The sequence below is a fragment of the Pteropus alecto genome, unplaced genomic scaffold, assembly GCF_000325575.1.
Source record: "Pteropus alecto unplaced genomic scaffold, ASM32557v1 scaffold171, whole genome shotgun sequence".
Lineage (NCBI taxonomy): Eukaryota > Metazoa > Chordata > Mammalia > Chiroptera > Pteropodidae > Pteropus > Pteropus alecto.
In genome coordinates, this window is record NW_006431925.1 from 6,015,266 (window position 1) to 6,034,131 (window position 18,866).

Consider the following 18,866-nt stretch of genomic DNA (forward strand, 5'->3'; position numbering starts at 1 on the left):
TGGGACACAGTGTATATCCAGATAACTGGCTTGTGGTCTTTCTGACTAGTGCTGAGGTGAAAATTCTTAAGGTAAACCAACCTTCCTAAAGCAGGTTTTTCTGTCTGAATCTCTTGGACCAGAAAGGGAGGGAGGCTCAAAGTTTTTTTCTGAGTTTTGTTTCTTAATAAACAGCTTAAAATCCATATCTCAAAAAGCAGCTTCAGATATCAAAATTTTGGTTCTCTTCATCAAAAAACTCCCTGGATGCTCTCCCCACCCTCAGTCCTGGGCAACCACTCATCTGTTCTTTATTACTACAGCTTCATCTTTTGCGAATGTCATGTAAATGGAAATATACACTGTGTAACCTTTTGAGACCGTGTAGTATATGGATATACCATGGTTTGTTTATCCATTTACCCACTGGAGGACATTTTGGTTTTGGTGTTTATGAGTAGAGCTTCTTTTCATTTTTGCGTATACCTATACTTTTATTTCTCTAGGATAAACTCCCAAGAGTGGAATTGCTGGGTCATATGGTAAATGTATGTCTAACAATGAAAAACTGCTAAACTGTTTGCATTCCCACCAGCAGTGCAGGAGTGTTCTAATTGTGCTAGAACTCAGCACTTGGTATTGTCAGTAATTTTTTATTCTAGCCATTCTAATAGGTGTCTACACAATGGTATCTCATTGTGGTTTTCATTTGCATTTCTCTAAGGGCTAATGGGGCTGAAGTTTATTCATATGCTTATTTGCCATCATTATATCTTCTTAGACTTGTTTGTTTAAGTCTTTGGCCTATTTTAGAATGGGGTTGCTTGTTTTATTACTGTTGAGTTTTGAGAATTCTTTACATATTCTGGATATAAATCCTTTGTTAGATATGTGATTTGCAAATATGTTTTCCCATCTGTAGCTTATTTTTTCCCTTTTCTTAAAAATATCTTTTGCAGAGCTAAAGTTTTAAATTTTGATGAAGTCAAAATTTTTTCTTTTACAGATTGTGTGTAATACGCTGTGCCTAAGAAATTGGTACCTACCCCATGCCACATTGACCATATTGACACTGGCTCCTCCCTGGAATATACTTCTCTGCTTCATCTTCCTTGTTGTCTCCCTTAAGACCAAAACTTTACCTCCTTAGAAAAGCATTCTTTCCCCCTTTCTTCTTCGCCCCTGCGGGCACAGTTATTTCCTCCTCGTGTGTACCCTCTGTAAACATTTATCTTGCTGACTGTAATTTTTTCCCATGCCCCCTCTAACCAGCCAGGGGACTCCAGGAGGCCCTGGAATTATGCAGCTTTGTTTACGCCAGCACATGAGTTAGTACATAGCAGGTACTCAACACATTTGCTGAAAAAACAAAAGTAACTAATTTCTAAGGGCATTATCCTCCTATCCTTAATAATTATTTTTTGGGCCGGGAACAATTTGAGCATCTATAAAACACGTTATTAATTGAAGGACATTTAAAAACTATCCTTCATTTATAATTAAAAGTTTGTGAGTCTTTGAGACATCTTTTGATTTAGTCATCCAAATGAACTTGCTGGAGAACATCTTTTCTCAGAAGAAAATGTATAAGGAAATGAATGAAATCCGTGTAGGATCATCGGAGATTTTAAATAGCTAAAGTAATTAATACCAGTTGATTATATTGAAAAATAAAACTAAAAAAATTTTATCTATTAAAATTAATTTTTTGTCATTGTCAGTCTGTTACTATCAAAAATCTCGAGTGCCCACCTTACTGATAGTCACTAATTATATAAACAGGTCCTGGGGAACTAGCCCTCTCGTTGGGGAGAATATTTACATACTAAAATAAATAAATCTTCTGGAAATGAAGCTAACTTCTGATGATAATGATGAAATCTTCATAAATTATATAAAACAGCATCTAGTTGCCAAATAATAATATTCTTAGGAAGTTAGATGTATTAGCTTTTGTTTATCCATAATAGGACAAGATAATGGGATTAGGCTCCAATCAAGCTTCTGAAGATTAACAAAGTTTGTCTTGGTATCCTTGGCTGCCTGTCTCTGGATCGGCCTTTCCTCTGCCTCCACATTCTTTCAGCTTTCTGTTACTGGACATGGCTTACAAGGGGTGGGAGCTGCTGTAAGGGCAATAGCCTGAATCTGGGGCCTTAAGAGAGAGATCCAGACTTGTGGATCTGACCATGGTCCCAGGTGAGGCAAACATGGGAAGTGGGAGTCAGGAGAGGAATCTTAAAGTCAGAGAAGAAAGGTCTGGCAGAGACAACACTGGGGAAAAAGGCTGGAACAGATAGGAATATGGACCAGTATTAGGAATGAACAGGAAAATGGGATAATTTCAGACTAAGATTATGAGAGGTGCATTTCTGAGAATAACTAGCTTAATAGAAGATGGACAGGTAGAACTAACCATCTCTCCCATTGATGCTGGAAAGGGTTCCATGGCTGTTCCTCATATAATCTTCAACTTCCTCATCCCTTCCTCATCCCTCCACTAAACATACTCAATTTTCTCCCTACCGATACCCTCTCCTCTATCAAAATAGGAAAGACTGAAATCAAACATTAACATTTGTTGGGTGATTACATGAATTTTAGTTACTATGTCAGTTTAACCAGTCATTGCTGCATTAAGTGTTTTAAAACCTCTAATTGTGGAATGAAAGATTTTATTTCCTGTCAATACTCTTAGTAAGGAGATGGGGAAAAATTATTTTGCTTATAGGTCCTTAGAAGATTATATATACACACACACACATACATACATACATACATACATACATACATACAGCCAGTCCTGAAGGGATTGTTTCTCAAAAAAATTGTGAATCTCTTCTGAAATGATTATTGTTCCACCAAATAGTGCTCAAAATTTGTTATACACTGATTAGTTCAGCCATGAGTTCAATTTCCAGTTGCTGTCTGCTCAAGTCACATGTCCAGTTGAGGCTGAACACCCGTGATTCCTTACATGCATCAGTTGGGCAACCCCCTTCCCCATGCTTCTACTTCACCTTGTTAATATAGTATCTACAGGACTTCTACAGGTCTAATCTTTCAGAGCCTTTTAATTACAAACAGTCCCTGCTGAGAGGAAGCCATTCAGCAAATTATTTTGAAAAGTCTCTGATACGTAGTTATCTGATTGCATTAAAATAAACAGAATGTCCAACAAACTGGCAATGGTTAAGGGCCTAAGCATCAGAAGCTTCGAACTGATTATTCTTTAAATATCTGTTGGACATTTATATAGAGGGACAGGGAAAAGCAGATTTTCTATTATTAAAAAGTATGTATAGAATCAGAATCGCTCAGTTATCTTTCTCTAAACAAACCTCTCGTCAAATGTTCAAAGCATAGTCTATATTTGGAGGGAGGGGGCCACACATACTCACACGTATACAACTGACACATACATCTGTAGTTCTTGTTCTATACTTTGCATGTGTGCATGTAATTTCATCAAACCAGATGACTAGTGGCAAAGTAGAGGGCATAAAAAAATTAAATAAATTCATAGACTCCAGAAAATTACACCATGGTATGCATTATTTTCAGAATTTCAGTGGAGACTACATGTACACATTGCCAAAATACTCAACAAAGTGAGGTCAGCACTTGTGGGGAGGGTGTATCTTTCCCCTCATGGCCCATCTTCTTCTGTGTGAACAGGGCCAATTTATATTTCATGTAAGGAGGAAGGTGTGGAAACCTGTTAACTGGCACCATTGATGCTTTAGTGCCCCTTGTAGTTTGTTTCCCTGATGGTTGCATGGCAATGTTGACCCATGATCTGGCATACATACATACATACAGCCAGTCCTGAAGGGATTGTTTCTCAAAAAAATTGTGAATCTCTTCTGAAATGATTATTGTTCCACCAAATAGTGCTCAAAATTTGTTATACACTGATTAGTTCAGCCATGAGTTCAATTTCCAGTTGCTGTCTGCTCAAGTCACATGTCCAGTTGAGGCTGAACACCCGTGATTCCTTACATGCATCAGTTGGGCAACCCCCTTCCCCATGCTTCTACTTCACCTTGTTAATATAGTATCTACAGGACTTCTACAGGTCTAATCTTTCAGAGCCTTTTAATTACAAACAGTCCCTGCTGAGAGGAAGCCATTCAGCAAATTATTTTGAAAAGTCTCTGATACGTAGTTATCTGATTGCATTAAAATAAACAGAATGTCCAACAAACTGGCAATGGTTAAGGGCCTAAGCATCAGAAGCTTCGAACTGATTATTCTTTAAATATCTGTTGGACATTTATATAGAGGGACAGGGAAAAGCAGATTTTCTATTATTAAAAAGTATGTATAGAATCAGAATCGCTCAGTTATCTTTCTCTAAACAAACCTCTCGTCAAATGTTCAAAGCATAGTCTATATTTGGAGGGAGGGGGCCACACATACTCACACGTATACAACTGACACATACATCTGTAGTTCTTGTTCTATACTTTGCATGTGTGCATGTAATTTCATCAAACCAGATGACTAGTGGCAAAGTAGAGGGCATAAAAAAATTAAATAAATTCATAGACTCCAGAAAATTACACCATGGTATGCATTATTTTCAGAATTTCAGTGGAGACTACATGTACACATTGCCAAAATACTCAACAAAGTGAGGTCAGCACTTGTGGGGAGGGTGTATCTTTCCCCTCATGGCCCATCTTCTTCTGTGTGAACAGGGCCAATTTATATTTCATGTAAGGAGGAAGGTGTGGAAACCTGTTAACTGGCACCATTGATGCTTTAGTGCCCCTTGTAGTTTGTTTCCCTGATGGTTGCATGGCAATGTTGACCCATGATCTGGCTCTGACTAAATTCCTACATCCGTTTTGAAGAAGCTAAATGTATAAGAGGAGCAGATGGCATGTACTTCAACATGAAGTTTTTAAGGTACCAATGCTATATATAACCTTTTGTAGACATCTACTCAGAAAGAAAGGAGTTAGTATGTAGGCAAAAGAGCAATGATCAGAAAGTGGCAAAGAAGCATTGAGGCCTGCTCTTCCCCCATTAGCCCTGCCTCGGTCCCCCAGCTCTCAGGTGAGGGCTGAGATAATGAGCAGCATTCCCTGGGAGGGCAACAGGGAAAGTAAGATCCCTGGGTAGAGTCAGGTTTGAGTAAGACCAGGAGGTAGATAGCATAATTTTTCACGTAATTCTTCCATGAAGATGTTAAAGAATGTTTTTTTACAGTGGAATGGTGTAATAGCCAGGGAAGTACAGAGATTTGGAAGTGGTCAGTAGTGGAAGGTAGGAATTTTCCCAAGGCAACACAGTACTACATAGAAATGAGCTTCCTAAAGAGGGCAAAGGATGTCGGGCATTGCTTTGGGGTGGTGGTTGAGGTATCAGGAATAAGAGGTGTGGGGGATAAATGGAGTAAATGCCCTGAGCGTGCATTAACTGAGACCCCAGCGGTATGGAATACCTGATGGTAGCAGTGAGAGGCCTTTTGTGCTGAAGGCTAGCAGAGACTAGCTAACCTGGATATAATTGGTGCCTATGTACTACTGGTTTATAGGGTAGTGTAATTTTTGCCTCAGATCTCTATTGGACTGCATGTGCTCATGGGCTACATTTGTAAGAACTCTACCTAATTGGAACGCCAAAGTCTATTTAGTTTAAAATTTTAATCTGTTTCAAGGCATTAACACCAATTTGTATCACTCTTATCAATTGGTTCTTGGGTTTCAAGAACTAATATTAGAGTATTTAATTGGAGTCGTACCATAATTATTATTCAAAATTCAGAACGACTTTCCATCATTCTTCAGTAGATTTTTTTTTTTTGCCTATTTTTACACATTGTTGAATATAGGTTGCATTTTAGTTTTTTCTTTAAAAATAAGTAATTGAATTATATGAAATTGCAAGGTTATGTTTCCAGCATAGAATGACTGTTTTGATACTCATGATAAGGCTCAGAACTGAAATTCTATCTGAAAATTTTAGCCTTACAAAAAATCATAAATAAAAGTGCCATTTTAAAAAAATCGCCCATCATCACTAAAAATGAGTAACTGAGCATTTTTAGCTGACATCTGTATCATTTTGATGCTTAATGGATTCAGATTGCTGGGGTAAATACTACTCATTTCATATTGCTGTCCCCTGACAATACTGGAAATTTGGGAACTTGTAAAGACAAGTGACATATTAGAAACCAAATCTGCCTACCTAATAGTATGTGTGGGAGAAATTGAAATTTTGATTTAGTTATGTTTTTATTTAAATTGTCCAGCTCTTGAAAACAAAACAAAATTATATTTTGTCTTTCATTTTGGAGTTTCTCTGGCTTTCCTTCTTAAGAGTGATTCTGCTTACAAAGTGTAGGATGAAATTTACATATTCATTATGAATTTAAGTATTAAATTGTGATCCTGTGGGAATGTGATAATTGTTCCTTATATCAGAGACCCCGTGGTTTATTGAGAGTGGCTGGGAGTTTCCATAAAACACAGTCTTGTCTATCTTTCTTCATGCTAGGTGTCTGGATGATGCTTCTATCCTGAAATATTATGTGCTCAATGTAGCTCACCAATAGCAAAGAGAATGGCTGTTGGCTCCTTTGCCAGATTCCCAAACCAACAGTAAATAAAGAGAACAGAGAATGAATTTGTGATCTCTTTCTTACCTTGGCTGAACTTTCAACTTGGATATCTGAAAGAATAGAAGAATTTTTGTGGTTTCGAAAAAGATCAGTTCACCTATATATGCACCAAAGACGCAGTGCCCAGGAATATGGCCTGCTACTATACATCTTAACTAAAACAAAGGCCACCTATCTAACATGTGCTTATCTGACCTGTTGGCTTTGATAATTGGTGTCAGGTGAAGGACTGGATTTTTATTTTATTTTTTACTGCTGCCTTCGTAGGATAAGGCAAAGTAGTCATCATATTTTTGTTTTATTTTTTTAACCACAGGACATTTGCGAAGATATTTCTGATCATGTTGAGCAAATCCATGCCCTCCTTGAGACTGAATTCTCTCTGAAGCTGCTGTCCTACTCTGTCAATGTGATTGTAGACATCCACGCAGTGCAGCTCCTCTGGCACCAGCTCCGAGTCTCCGTGCTGGTTCTGCGGGAGCGCATTCTGCAAGGTCTGCAGGACGCCAATGGCAACTACACCAGGCAGACGGACATTCTGCAAGCTTTCTCTGAAGAGACAAAGGAGGTGGGTATTTTCTTTGAAGCCAAACGATGCATTGCCAAGTGTGACCATTTGAGAACGATTTCAGTTCCGATATATGGGATAGGAAGTCTTTGTAGGTAAATAAGCAGGTCCTGAGCTGGGCTTTGAATCTAGGTATGGTGACCAGAAGCTATAATTTGCTTTTAATGTGAATGAAGATTTAGACCAGAGTTAATTCATACCAGATAGTTTGTACTACCTGGCCCCCTGTTCTCCATTTAATTTATAAGTATTTTTGAGCACTTACTATGTACCAGGCACTAGGTGCTAAAAATATAAGGTGATCAACGTCTTTGCCTTCAAGGAGCTTAGAGTCTAGTAGGGGATGTAGACAAGTGGACAGATATTAAGGCCAGACTGGTAAATCTATATGATGTTGCTGGAGGTCAGAGAAGGGGCACCTAATTAAGACAGAAATCCTTTCCAGAAGAAGTCAGTCTAACCTGAGACCTAAAAGAAAAGTAGTATTAGACTGGTGAATAGAGGTAGAAAATGTTCTAGAGAGAGGGAATGGCATGTTCAAAGATCCAGAGGTAAAAGAGATAATGACAGGCTCAAAGCACTACAGGAAGGACTGGAGCAAAAAGTTCAAGGAATCAGGAAGCAGGATTTGAACTTCTAGATAAAGGAGGTCAGCTCACGAAGATGAAAAGCCATATTAAAAAGCCATATTAAGAGAACTGGACTTTATTTTGAAGACAACAGAAGAGTTCAGGGAATTGACATGATTAGATTCATGCTTTAGAAAAATCATTCAGGATGTAATGAGTCAAATGGACTTTAGGATTTTACACAACCAATTCATGTTGTTTTGTACTCATATTAAGTATAGTTTAAAGAATTTCTTGTTGTTACTCTTGATGCATGGCTTAAGAATGACTGTGGTAAGTTTGAATCCAAATGAACTCTACTATTCCCGAGTAAAATCGACATATATTTATAGAGTAAGGCAATGTGCAGGCTAAGCAGGGACTGTGCGTGTGTGTGTGTGTATGGATAGATAGACAGACAGACAGACAGACAGATGATAGAGTAGGAAGATGATAGAGTAGGTAAGTAGGTAAGTAGGTAGGTAGGAAGGTAGATTCATACATACATACATACATACATACATACAATATATGGATACATAGAGTGTGTTTATATGTATATAGCCTCTTGCCTCTTGACAGCCAGTTTAGTGTTTCACTGTGGGTTTTGTGTAAAATATTTATACAAGTTTATAAGGCGCTTATATAAATATATATGATAAAAAGTCTTATAATGAGTGTTGCATAATTCATTAACTTATTAATTTATTAATGTTTTAGTGGCTCTGACATTATCAACAACACAAAACAAATCTGTGCCTATTCTCATAAATGATTTATACCTCTTGATTATTGTTTTCATAACGATGATGCTCCTGCCATGGCAGATTTCCTGCAGACCCTGGATGGTTATGAGAAGCAACATCTCCCAGGCTCACTTCTAACATTAATTCATGGTTTTTGTTATCATTTAGCTTTCCCTGTTATTGTAGTGGTGAGGGAGGTGATATAGACTTTGGTAGAGTCCATTTTTAATCATAAGATGAATATGAATATCCATGCCCAGATGCCATCCCTCCCAAGTAGGATCCCTATAAGGTCCTTGATTGGGATTCTTGTGATTATAGGAGAATACAAAGAATCCCAAACTGCCTAACTCTGCCCTAAATCTGGTATCCATGAGGTGTATGATAATGAGGTGAAGATCAGAGGTGGGGAAGGTTTGTCTAAACTCTGAAGAGATCTTTCTTTAAATGTCTACCTGGCATCCCCAACCTATACATTCTTTCTTTGTTCCTCCCCATATTTTCTGCTGGCTCTGCTCAATATCCCACTTTCTACTACTAGAGGGGCATTAGAAATCATTGAGTCACACCAAATAATTTCCCATATTTATTTATTCATCTAATAAACATTTACTGATCGTCAAATCTTTGTTGTAGAGCTGGGGATGTAGAAGTGCTCTAGGGTTTATTATCATTGTTGTTCTTGTTCTGTGAAATATGTTCATCATGCACCTATTTGAACTTGTATCATTCATGAAGTGGTAGCCCGAGAAATGATGAAGTGCCATTGAGGCTGACTAATTGTTACTGGCTACTGTTTTCACAGCTATGTTGCGAGTTTTTATTAAATAGTATCTATAATGGGTCTCACAGTGTGACATCAATAATTATTTATGGATTTGATTGGAAGCAATTTCATGCATTTTCATGTTTGAAGTCTGTCATTAGTCTTGTAATCAACATGCGATAATATGTTGAATGAGGGGTCAAGGAAAAATGGACTGTTAGCCATTTGCTTTGTGGATATTTTTCTATGAATTGAAGCACTGTCTCCATACCATCCTTCCTAAAGCTATGAATTCCTGATCCAATTTTGTGTGTGTGTGTGTGTGTTTCTAGTATGACTTCATGAGAACGTTTCAAAGACTGCTTAGTATTTTTTTGTTTTTGTCAGCACTTTGGAATTTTAGAAAACAGGAAGGGAATTAGGATAAAATTCTTAGCTTTATCAGAATAAATTCAGCTGTGAGAGATTTGTAGAATGAAGAGGGAAATGGCATAAAACATACTGATAAACTAGAATAGTAGATGTCCTTCCAATAAAGGCAAATTCATTTTTCTCTTTTTGGAAGTTAGTTGAGTTTCAGGATGATGTAAAAGAATAAGTTTGAAAGTTCAGAAAGTGGCAAGTTCTCTCTCTTCCTGTCCTTGCAAAAACAAAATGTATGAGTTTTATTCTTTTATTTAATTACGGAGCAGACCATATCTTGTAACCAAATTGGCAAATACCTTATTAAAACAAAACCAAATAAACAAATACAAAAACACTTTAGGATAAAGTTTAACATTATATAAAAAATGTGTTATACTGAAATTTCCTATATTTCGGATACTATGATAAGCACTTTACATTTTTTGTTTCATTTATTAAGGAGGATAAGGGGTATTAAAAATAATTTCAGTTTGTAGATGGAAAAACTGAATTTAAGAGAGGTTAAGTGAAGACTCAGATACAGAGAACAAATTGATGACTGCTAGATGAGAGGGGGTTGGGGGCAGGGTAAAGAAGGTGAAGGGATTAAGAAATACAAATTGGTAGTTACAAAATAGTCATGGGGATGTGAAGTACAGCATAGAGAATATAGTCAATAATATTGTAATAACTATGTATAGTGCCAGGTGGGTACTAAACTAATTGGGGGATCACTTCACATATTATATACATGTCTAACCAATATACTGTATACCTAAAACTAATAAAAAAATAGTATTGAATGTCAACTCTAATTGAAAAATAATAATTAAAAAAATAGTTTAAGTGAATACTTGGTAGGTAAATAAGGACATAAATCTATGATAATTCAATACAACAAACTAAACCAGCTCTTAACTGATTCCTGTTGTAATAATAATTCTTACTTCCCTCCCTCTCTTCCTCCCTCCCTCTTTTCTTTCTCGTTTTTCTTTCTACCTTCCCTAAATATTTATTGCTTTTCTACTATGTATAGAGCACTAGGCATTCAAAGAAGAATAACACATGTTCGGAATCACCTTTGAAATTTCATTAGATCCTCAAATAGTTCTGGGAGGTAGGCAGGACAGGTGCTGTTATCCTTATTTTACAGATGATATTACTGTTTTATATCCACTTTACAGATGAGAGGACTGAGATTGAGAGAGGTAAAGTCATATAGGTAGCGATAACTATTAATCATATTAACACAATAGCAACATTGATTAAAAACTTACCATATGCCAGACGGGTGGTAAACACTTTACCTAAGTGATTACTCTGTCTGTGGGAATGCTTTGGTCCTGCTGGAACATTCACACTATAACACTTTGTGTGTTCATTCACTAGTACTTACCACGAGGCAATATATAACAAAGTATGTGCTACATTTGAACTCCATGAGTGTTAGCACCAGACTATAATCATCTCTGTAACTCTTACAGTGCCTAGTTCATATTGTTGTATGTAAAATTCCAATGAGTTGAATTGAATTAAATAATTCAGATAATCACTACTTTAGGTGCAGAAGAGGGAGCTGTCACTTTAGGTTAGGGGACTGGGATTAATCGTGGAAATTAATTATTTGACTCATGATTTTAACCTGTAGAAAATGGAAATTCTTAAGAATTATTACTATAATGTAAATAAAAATATTGAAAGATTTTTTGCGTGTATATTTTCCACTTGCTCATCAAAAACTTTGGTTTGCTTCCCATTTCCCTATTATTACTTGCCCCTCTCAGTCTGCTGCTGCTCTTTGGGATACATTCAGAATCATAGAATCCCAACATGTTAGAGCTGGAAGGAATCTGAGCAAGTGTCTAGTCTTTGTGGTGTGAGGACACTGGGGGGCTGTGGCATTCTAGTAAGAAGTCCATGAATTTATGTTAGTAATTGGAGCAGAGCAAACAGCATGTAGTGAGATTAAAGGAGGAAGGGGAGAGAGGAACATACTAATTTTTTTTTTTTTTACTGTACCTATAATTAAAACAGTGAAATTCTATTTCCAACTCTCTTCTTTGTAAGAACATTAAATCAGGGCACAAATCTGACCTTAAAGTAGTAATAGACACTGATATCACCTTGAAGCAATTTAATAGAGAGATCCTAGAATCTCTCAATGATGAGTACTAAATCTCATGTTCAGTTGGTTGCAAAATGTAGTGTTAAAAAAAGAAAGCTCCAAGAAGGCATTTGGAACTTAAGTTAACTTAGTTATGGATGAGGAACAGAACAAAAATTCTTGTTTCAAATTAGGGGTAAAAAAAGGGAGGAGGATGTTTTCTTGATGTCTGAGACAAGATAGAAGCCAGCAATCAAGTGAATAAACCCATCAGTAAAGTGAATTAAGTTACCATCTCCATAAAACACAATCTTCATCTGAGAAACTGCTTCATAACATATTAAAAGGAGGTATATTTGAATTTAGACATTGCTAGGCAGCCATGGTACAGCTAATGGCACTATACAATTAAATGTGGTATTTGTGAAATAAAAAGGGCAGTAAAAACAACATGCACTTTTTCCCTACTTCTGTATCCACCTGAGACTTTATTACTTTCACAGATTATAAAACTGTCTGGGAATGCGGTCCAGAAGAAAAGCAATAGGACCAAATATATTAGTATTACTAAGCCATATTTTAAGAAATAAAACTCATCATTCATCTGCTCTGAGAAACGTCTGAGAACTTTCTTTTTTGAAAATTGCCTCTGCATGGTGAAATCTGTACAGATACTTTTGAAGAATGCTCTTTGATAACCAACTAGGTTAAAAATAATATGAGTAGATGCTTGTCACTTGATCTTTAGGATATAAAATAGATATGCCATGTGCTGTTTTGTTTTGTTTTGTTTTGTTTTTCAGGGTGGAATTTTTTTTTCCACAATAGAAAATACAGTATGAATTAAAAATAGTTATCCCAGAGTGACAGTCGGCCATGCACAGTAGTTGGCTTGGTTGGGAACAGGATGGGAGAGGGCTCACTTTGGAGCATTAAGTGTTTTTGAGTACGGTATTTTCTTTTTCAAACAAGGGACTGGCTAGGGAAGGGATCTTTGGGGAAAGACAGGAAAAGGCAGCCAAAAAGGGGACCAAAATGCTTTCCCAGGGCTATCGTGTTCCAAGCCCATTCAGAAGCAGGTGGCTGACACTTTCAGGGGTCAAATTTTTACCTGAATTCAAATGTTTTTTTCCTCTACCATCATAGAAACACTTTTCCTTAATGACTCTTTAACCTCACTCAAGTAGCTATCGTGCTATGCCTTTATGATAAATATGATAAAAAATAATGCAAATTTCAACTAGTTTGTATTTTAAATACCAACTTATTGGGATTGCTTGGAGTTTAACTGTCGTGTATAATTCTATTTTTGTAAAGGAGTAAGTTCTGAGTACTAAACAACCAAATTAAAAAAAAAATACAACCTGCTTTTAAATTGGAATTTCTTCCCTTAAAAATTGTATGCAGTGTGAATTTTACTTGGCTGGCTCATTCCTTGGTGTTCTGGCTTCTGACTTTGTTATTTAAGAGCCTGGTCTAGGTACGGAGCATAAAAGCCACACAATTCCATTTAAATCACTTTGGCAGTTAATATTGTTTTCTCATTTTGTACAGCACAATTTAGTATAGGGATACCTTTCATTTTGATAAAAATTTCTTCCTAGATATACTTGAATAGTAAAAGTAATGATATAATAAAAACGAACATTCATTGAGCACCTATCCATGTGCCAGACTTGTGTCTTACATGTATTATCTCCTTTAAGCCTCAGAACAGGCCTATGATATGGCTTATCATTTCCTTTTTACAGATAAAAGAAATAGGCTTAGTGACATCAAGTTACTAGATGATGGTCACATGTCTAATTAGTACTAGAGCTAGAATTTGACTCTGAGGCTTGGGCTTTTAACCACTGGAGTCAACTAAAATTATTTAGAGAAAGATAACATGAAGGCATATAGATATAATTCTAAAATGTTATAATTCATTCATTCACTCACTCATTCATTTATTCGACAGATGGGTCTTGGAATGCTTATCCTATGCAAATCACTATGCTAAGTGTTGCAGGTATCCTGGTGAGTCAGCCATTTTCTATGTGATTTATCATCTGGTGATGCATACAAACTTCTAGGAGAAGCATGTCAGCCGAATAATCACAATAATATTATTTAAACATTAAGGTAAATGCTTAAAAGAAAAACAATATATCTTGATGAGAACTTATAAGAAAAGATTCTGACTTAGGTGAGGGTTTGGAATTTTGAAGAAGTGAAACTTGACCTGGGCTCTAAAGGGTAAGAATCCACTATTTAAGGGGTGTTATAGGTGGTAAACTTTCCTGACAGAGGAACTAGCATGTGCAAGGACCCTTAGACAAGAGGAACTCAGTGATTTCAAAACAGAAAGGAGGACACTCACAGCCAGGGAGGAGAGTAGCTTGAGAGAGTCCTCTTCATGTTTGTCCTTGGGTTTTTAACCTAGCAGCAGGAAGGTAACAAAGGACTTTAAGCAGAGAATGAACAGTAACAGATGTGTAAGGGTTACTCTGGTAACAATGTGGAGAACACTGGAGGAGAGGGTACGGCAGTTTAGAATAATATCCAATGAATCAGAGAAAATTGTAGTGCAGAGGCCAGAGTGTGGACTCTGGGTCAGACAGCCTCCACTTACGTCCTCAGCTGTAAGGCTGTTCGCTACTTATGCTCCCTCTTTTGGTTCAGGCTCCGCTTATGTAAAGCAGGGACAATAATAAATAGTACAGACCCCCACCTCAGAAGAAAGTCATTGAGAGGATTAAATGAAAAAGTAGTAGTCCTAATCAACCATCACTATTTATAGATAAGGAAACTGAGGCTTAGAACAGTGAAATGAGGCTTTTCATCATTATTATTTATCTGGATGTTTGGAGTAAGAGTGAGGGGAGTAGGAGGTAAAGACAAGGTAAAGGCCCGAAGGAAAAGAATATTCCCAAAACAAAACAAAACAGAACAAATGAACAAAAAACCTGATGTAAGGTCCTAGAGAGGCCAGATCTTGGGGTTAACCTGGTCGGAAGGACACAGGGTCCAGCAACTACAAGTAGTCCAGCTTCAGTTTGCTCACCCAGTTCCTCCTCCAGGAGAACAGAGGTCTGAGGATATAATGCTTGAGTTTCCTTCCTTCATCTGACCAGGCTGTCCTACCTCCTGATAAGCATAATAGGTCCTTCTGTCCCAAACAAATCATCAATCAAAAATTTCCCTGTTTGTTGTATATCAGAAACTGCATTAGTCATGAAACAATCCTTATCATATAATTGAAGATTAGAAAATGAAAAACACTTACTTGTAATGCTCTTTTTCAGCATAGGGAAGTTTCAAATTGGCCTACCTCAAATTTTAAATAACAAGAGAGGTGGGCCCTTGGTATCTAACATACACGAATGAGAGCTGGGGTGAGGGTGAGGGGATGGGGAGGGAAATGCATGCAGAAGGAGTAAATCAGAACTGGAATGGTGAAGTTTTGATACTCAGTAATTTTCTCCAGTATTTCCTATGTTTACCTTCAAAAGGGTGGAGACAAACAGAAGTTAGTCTTAAACTATTTTTATGTACACAAATTCAGTAGTTCACTCTCTTATGATTTGTGAATATATATTTAACATGACAGATTTAGTACAATTAATTATCTGTTCTAAAAATATTTATTGAGCATCTACTATGAGTTAGTCACTATGGTAGATGATGGAGTGATAGCAATAAGCCAAAGAGACATTCATGGAGATGTTACTCTTACATTACTTTGTTCCCAGAAATCTTATTACTTAAGGTATCACTTCAGAAATGCTTATTAAATGAAAAATACACCATTTTAAGATAGAACATTAAGGCAAGAATAGATATGTTTGGCTTGACCTTGGCTGTTTCTATCAAGGTTCTGTTCTATAGAATAAAAGCAAAATCCTTAAATATTTAAGAACAGGATACTATATAAAGCAGTATGGTAATCGGTTAATAATATGCCATTCTGTATATGAAACCAGAAGCAACTGAGACTGGTGCATTTTTGACCTTTATGGCGGCCTCTGCTGAGATTTCATTTAAATGGCAGTTGAGTGTAATTGATGTTCCATTTACTAAAACCATTGCCATTGTCTGTTTCAGGGCCGGCTTGATTCTCTAACGGAAGTGGATGACTCAGGACAGTTAACTATCAAATGCTCTCAAAATTACTTGTCTCTGGATTGTGGTATTACTGCTTTCGAACTGTCTGACTACAGTCCAAGTGAGGATTTGCTTGGGGGCCTAGGTGACATGACCTCTAGCCAGGTCAAAACCAAACCCTTTGACTCTTGGAGCTACAGTGAGATGGAAAAGGAGTTCCCCGAGCTTATCCGAAGTGTTGGGTTACTTACGGTGGCTACTGACCCCATCCCTTCCAACTGCAGTGAAGCGGTTAGTGAGGAAGCATCTCAAGTATCTCTTTCAGCAAATGGCAAAGGTGGATGTGAGGAAAACAGTGCTTCCACAGCTGAGGAACAACCAGGCTTAACACAGGAGACATCATCTTCAGTGGAAGCTCTGACAAATGCTGTTCGTGTTCAGTCCTCTTCTGAGACTGTGAAACAAGAATCCAATTCCTCCTCTCAACTTGGAACAAAAAACCAACAGCTTCTTCCTGGTGAAAATGCAACCCCCAAGCGATCCATCAGAGACTGCTTTAATTATAACGAGGACTCTCCCACACAGCCCACATTGCCAAAAAGAGGGCTTTTCCTTAAAGAGGAAAGTGTTAAGAATAATCTGAAAGGCACTGATGGAAAGAAGCCGATGATTGATCTCAAGCCTGAGATGAGCAGAAGCACCCCTTCCCTGGTGGATACTCCTGACAGATCCAAGCTTTGCCTGGTGTTACAGTCTTCCTACCCGAACAGCCCTTCTGTGGCCAGCCAGTCCTATGAGTGTTTGCACAAGATGGGGGATGGGAATCCTGAAAACACAGTCAGAAGTCACATTAAAGAAATCTCCTCCAGCCTGGGAAGGCTTAACGACTGCCATAAAGAGAAATCTCGACTTAACAAGCCACATAAGACCTCAGAAGAGGTGCCTCAATGCCGAACACCTAAACGCGGAACTGGTTCAGGCAAGCAGACTGAAAACACCGGGAGCTCAATTGTGCCGAATGGAATTCCTTCTTGTGCTCCCAAGGCCGTAGAGGGTCCAGAAACAGATTCTGCTTCCTCATCTTCACTTGAGCCATGTAATCAGAGAAGTCGGAATGCCAAATTAGCAGTGCAGTCAGAAATGTCCAGTTCACCACCTTTTACTCAAAGCAGTGAATCCCCTGTTGGCTCAGATAATATCGTGTCTCCAGTACCCCTTATTTCAAAACACAAAAGCAAAAAATGTTACTCCTCCTCCCCAAGTCACATCACCAGGAATGGCCAGGTTGTAGAAGCCTGGTATGGCTCCGATGAATACCTGGCACTGCCCTCTCACCTTAGGCAGACAGAAGTATTAGCTTTGAAGTTGGAAAACTTAACAAAGCTTCTGCCTCAGAAACCCAGAGAAGAAACCATCCAGAACATTGATGACTGGGAACTGTCTGAAATGAATTCAGATTCTGAGATCTATCCCACGTATCATGTCAAGAAGAAGCATACGAGGCTAGGCAGGATGTCTCCAAGCTCATCCAGTGACATAGCCTCATCGCTGGGGGAGAGCATTGAATCTGGGCCCCTGAGTGACATTCTTTCCGATGAGGAGCCGTGTATGCCTCTCTCTGTCATAAAAAAATTTATTGATGTGAAGTCAGAGAGAGCTTCATCCTCTGAGAAAAATGAGAGCCATTCCCCCACGAAATCTGCTTTAATTCAGAAATTGATGCAAGATATCCAACACCAAGACAACTATGAAGCCATATGGGAAAAAATAGAGGTAAGCTGGTGTTCTTAATCGGAATGATTTCTTATCTTACCTGATTTTTGGAAATTATCCTGGAAAAAGTTCACCTTACCCTTCCCATTATAAAATGTATTGCTATTTTTGGTAAACATAACTGATTCCCCAAAGAAAGAAGAGAAAAAACACAATAATGACTGCATTGTGATAATGTATCATTAGGACCTGCCCTTGTCGGTGCATTAGCTTGATGTGCTTCTACCTGGTATAGAATTCACTTCTGATATTGCTCAAACCTAGCATGGATCCTGATAAATGGGGGACTACCTCAGATGGAATATAAAATAAAGTAGAACGGTAGCTGTGCGCACACCAGTACCTCAGGAATATGTGAATGAAATATTCCAGTTACCCTCAGTGCTTTTTGATTTTTTTTTGTTCTAACCCCAGAATAGCTTCCACACCTCCAGTGTTAACTTCCTGTGGAAGTAGACCAAATGTCTCTAATTTGGGAGGACTCTTTGTATTTCCTCAGTCTTCCTCTTTGAGGTTTCTGGCTAATAAGCATGCTACCTATACTCTGTACCACCCAGAATATAGGTAGCATGGTGGTCTCTTGCCATCTCCTCTGAGACAGGGAGTTGATATATTGGGTAAATCTGTACTTTTAGAATGAATAAGATGTGAAATATTTGAGGACAGACCTTAAAATTCTCAGGACTGAACTCCGTAATTTAAGACATGATATAAGACACTGGATAAAAGTATATAGTAGCCCCGCCCTTCTTTATCCACAAGGGATGCCTTCCAGGACTCTCAGGCCCCAGTGGATCCATGAAACCACAGATGGTACTGAACCCATATACTATGTTTTTCTGTACACACACACCCCTATGATAAAGTTTAATTTATAAATTAGGCACTGTAAGAGATTAACAACAATAACTAATAATAAAATAGAACAGTTATAACAATATACTGTACCAAAAGTTAATGTGGTCTTTCTTTCTTCAAATATCTTATTGTAACCATTTACTTGCAGTAAATGGCTTGGTGTCACACGTTTCAAGGGCTCCCTTGTTGAAGTCTTCATGTAGGCTCAATACTTTCTGGTGTGAAACATTGCCATCAGCCAGAACAGGTTTTCTGTTCATGTCTTCTACCCACAAATTATATGCCTTTTCCATCTAAAGTAAGCACTTTTTCATGCACTGTGGTCATAACATTCAGTTT

General features: G+C 37.7%; 1 protein-coding gene across 1 annotated transcript in view; it reads left to right on the forward strand.

Moving 5' to 3' along the window:
• Positions 1-18,866, forward strand: part of AKAP6 (A-kinase anchoring protein 6) — a 420,713-nt gene that overhangs the window by 173,186 nt on the left and 228,661 nt on the right. Inside the window, exons 3-4 of the mRNA XM_006906869.3 lie at positions 6,930-7,181; positions 15,897-17,669. Of these exons, the coding sequence (XP_006906931.1) occupies positions 6,930-7,181; positions 15,897-17,669 (2,025 nt within the window). The remainder of the gene's footprint in view (positions 1-6,929; positions 7,182-15,896; positions 17,670-18,866) is intronic.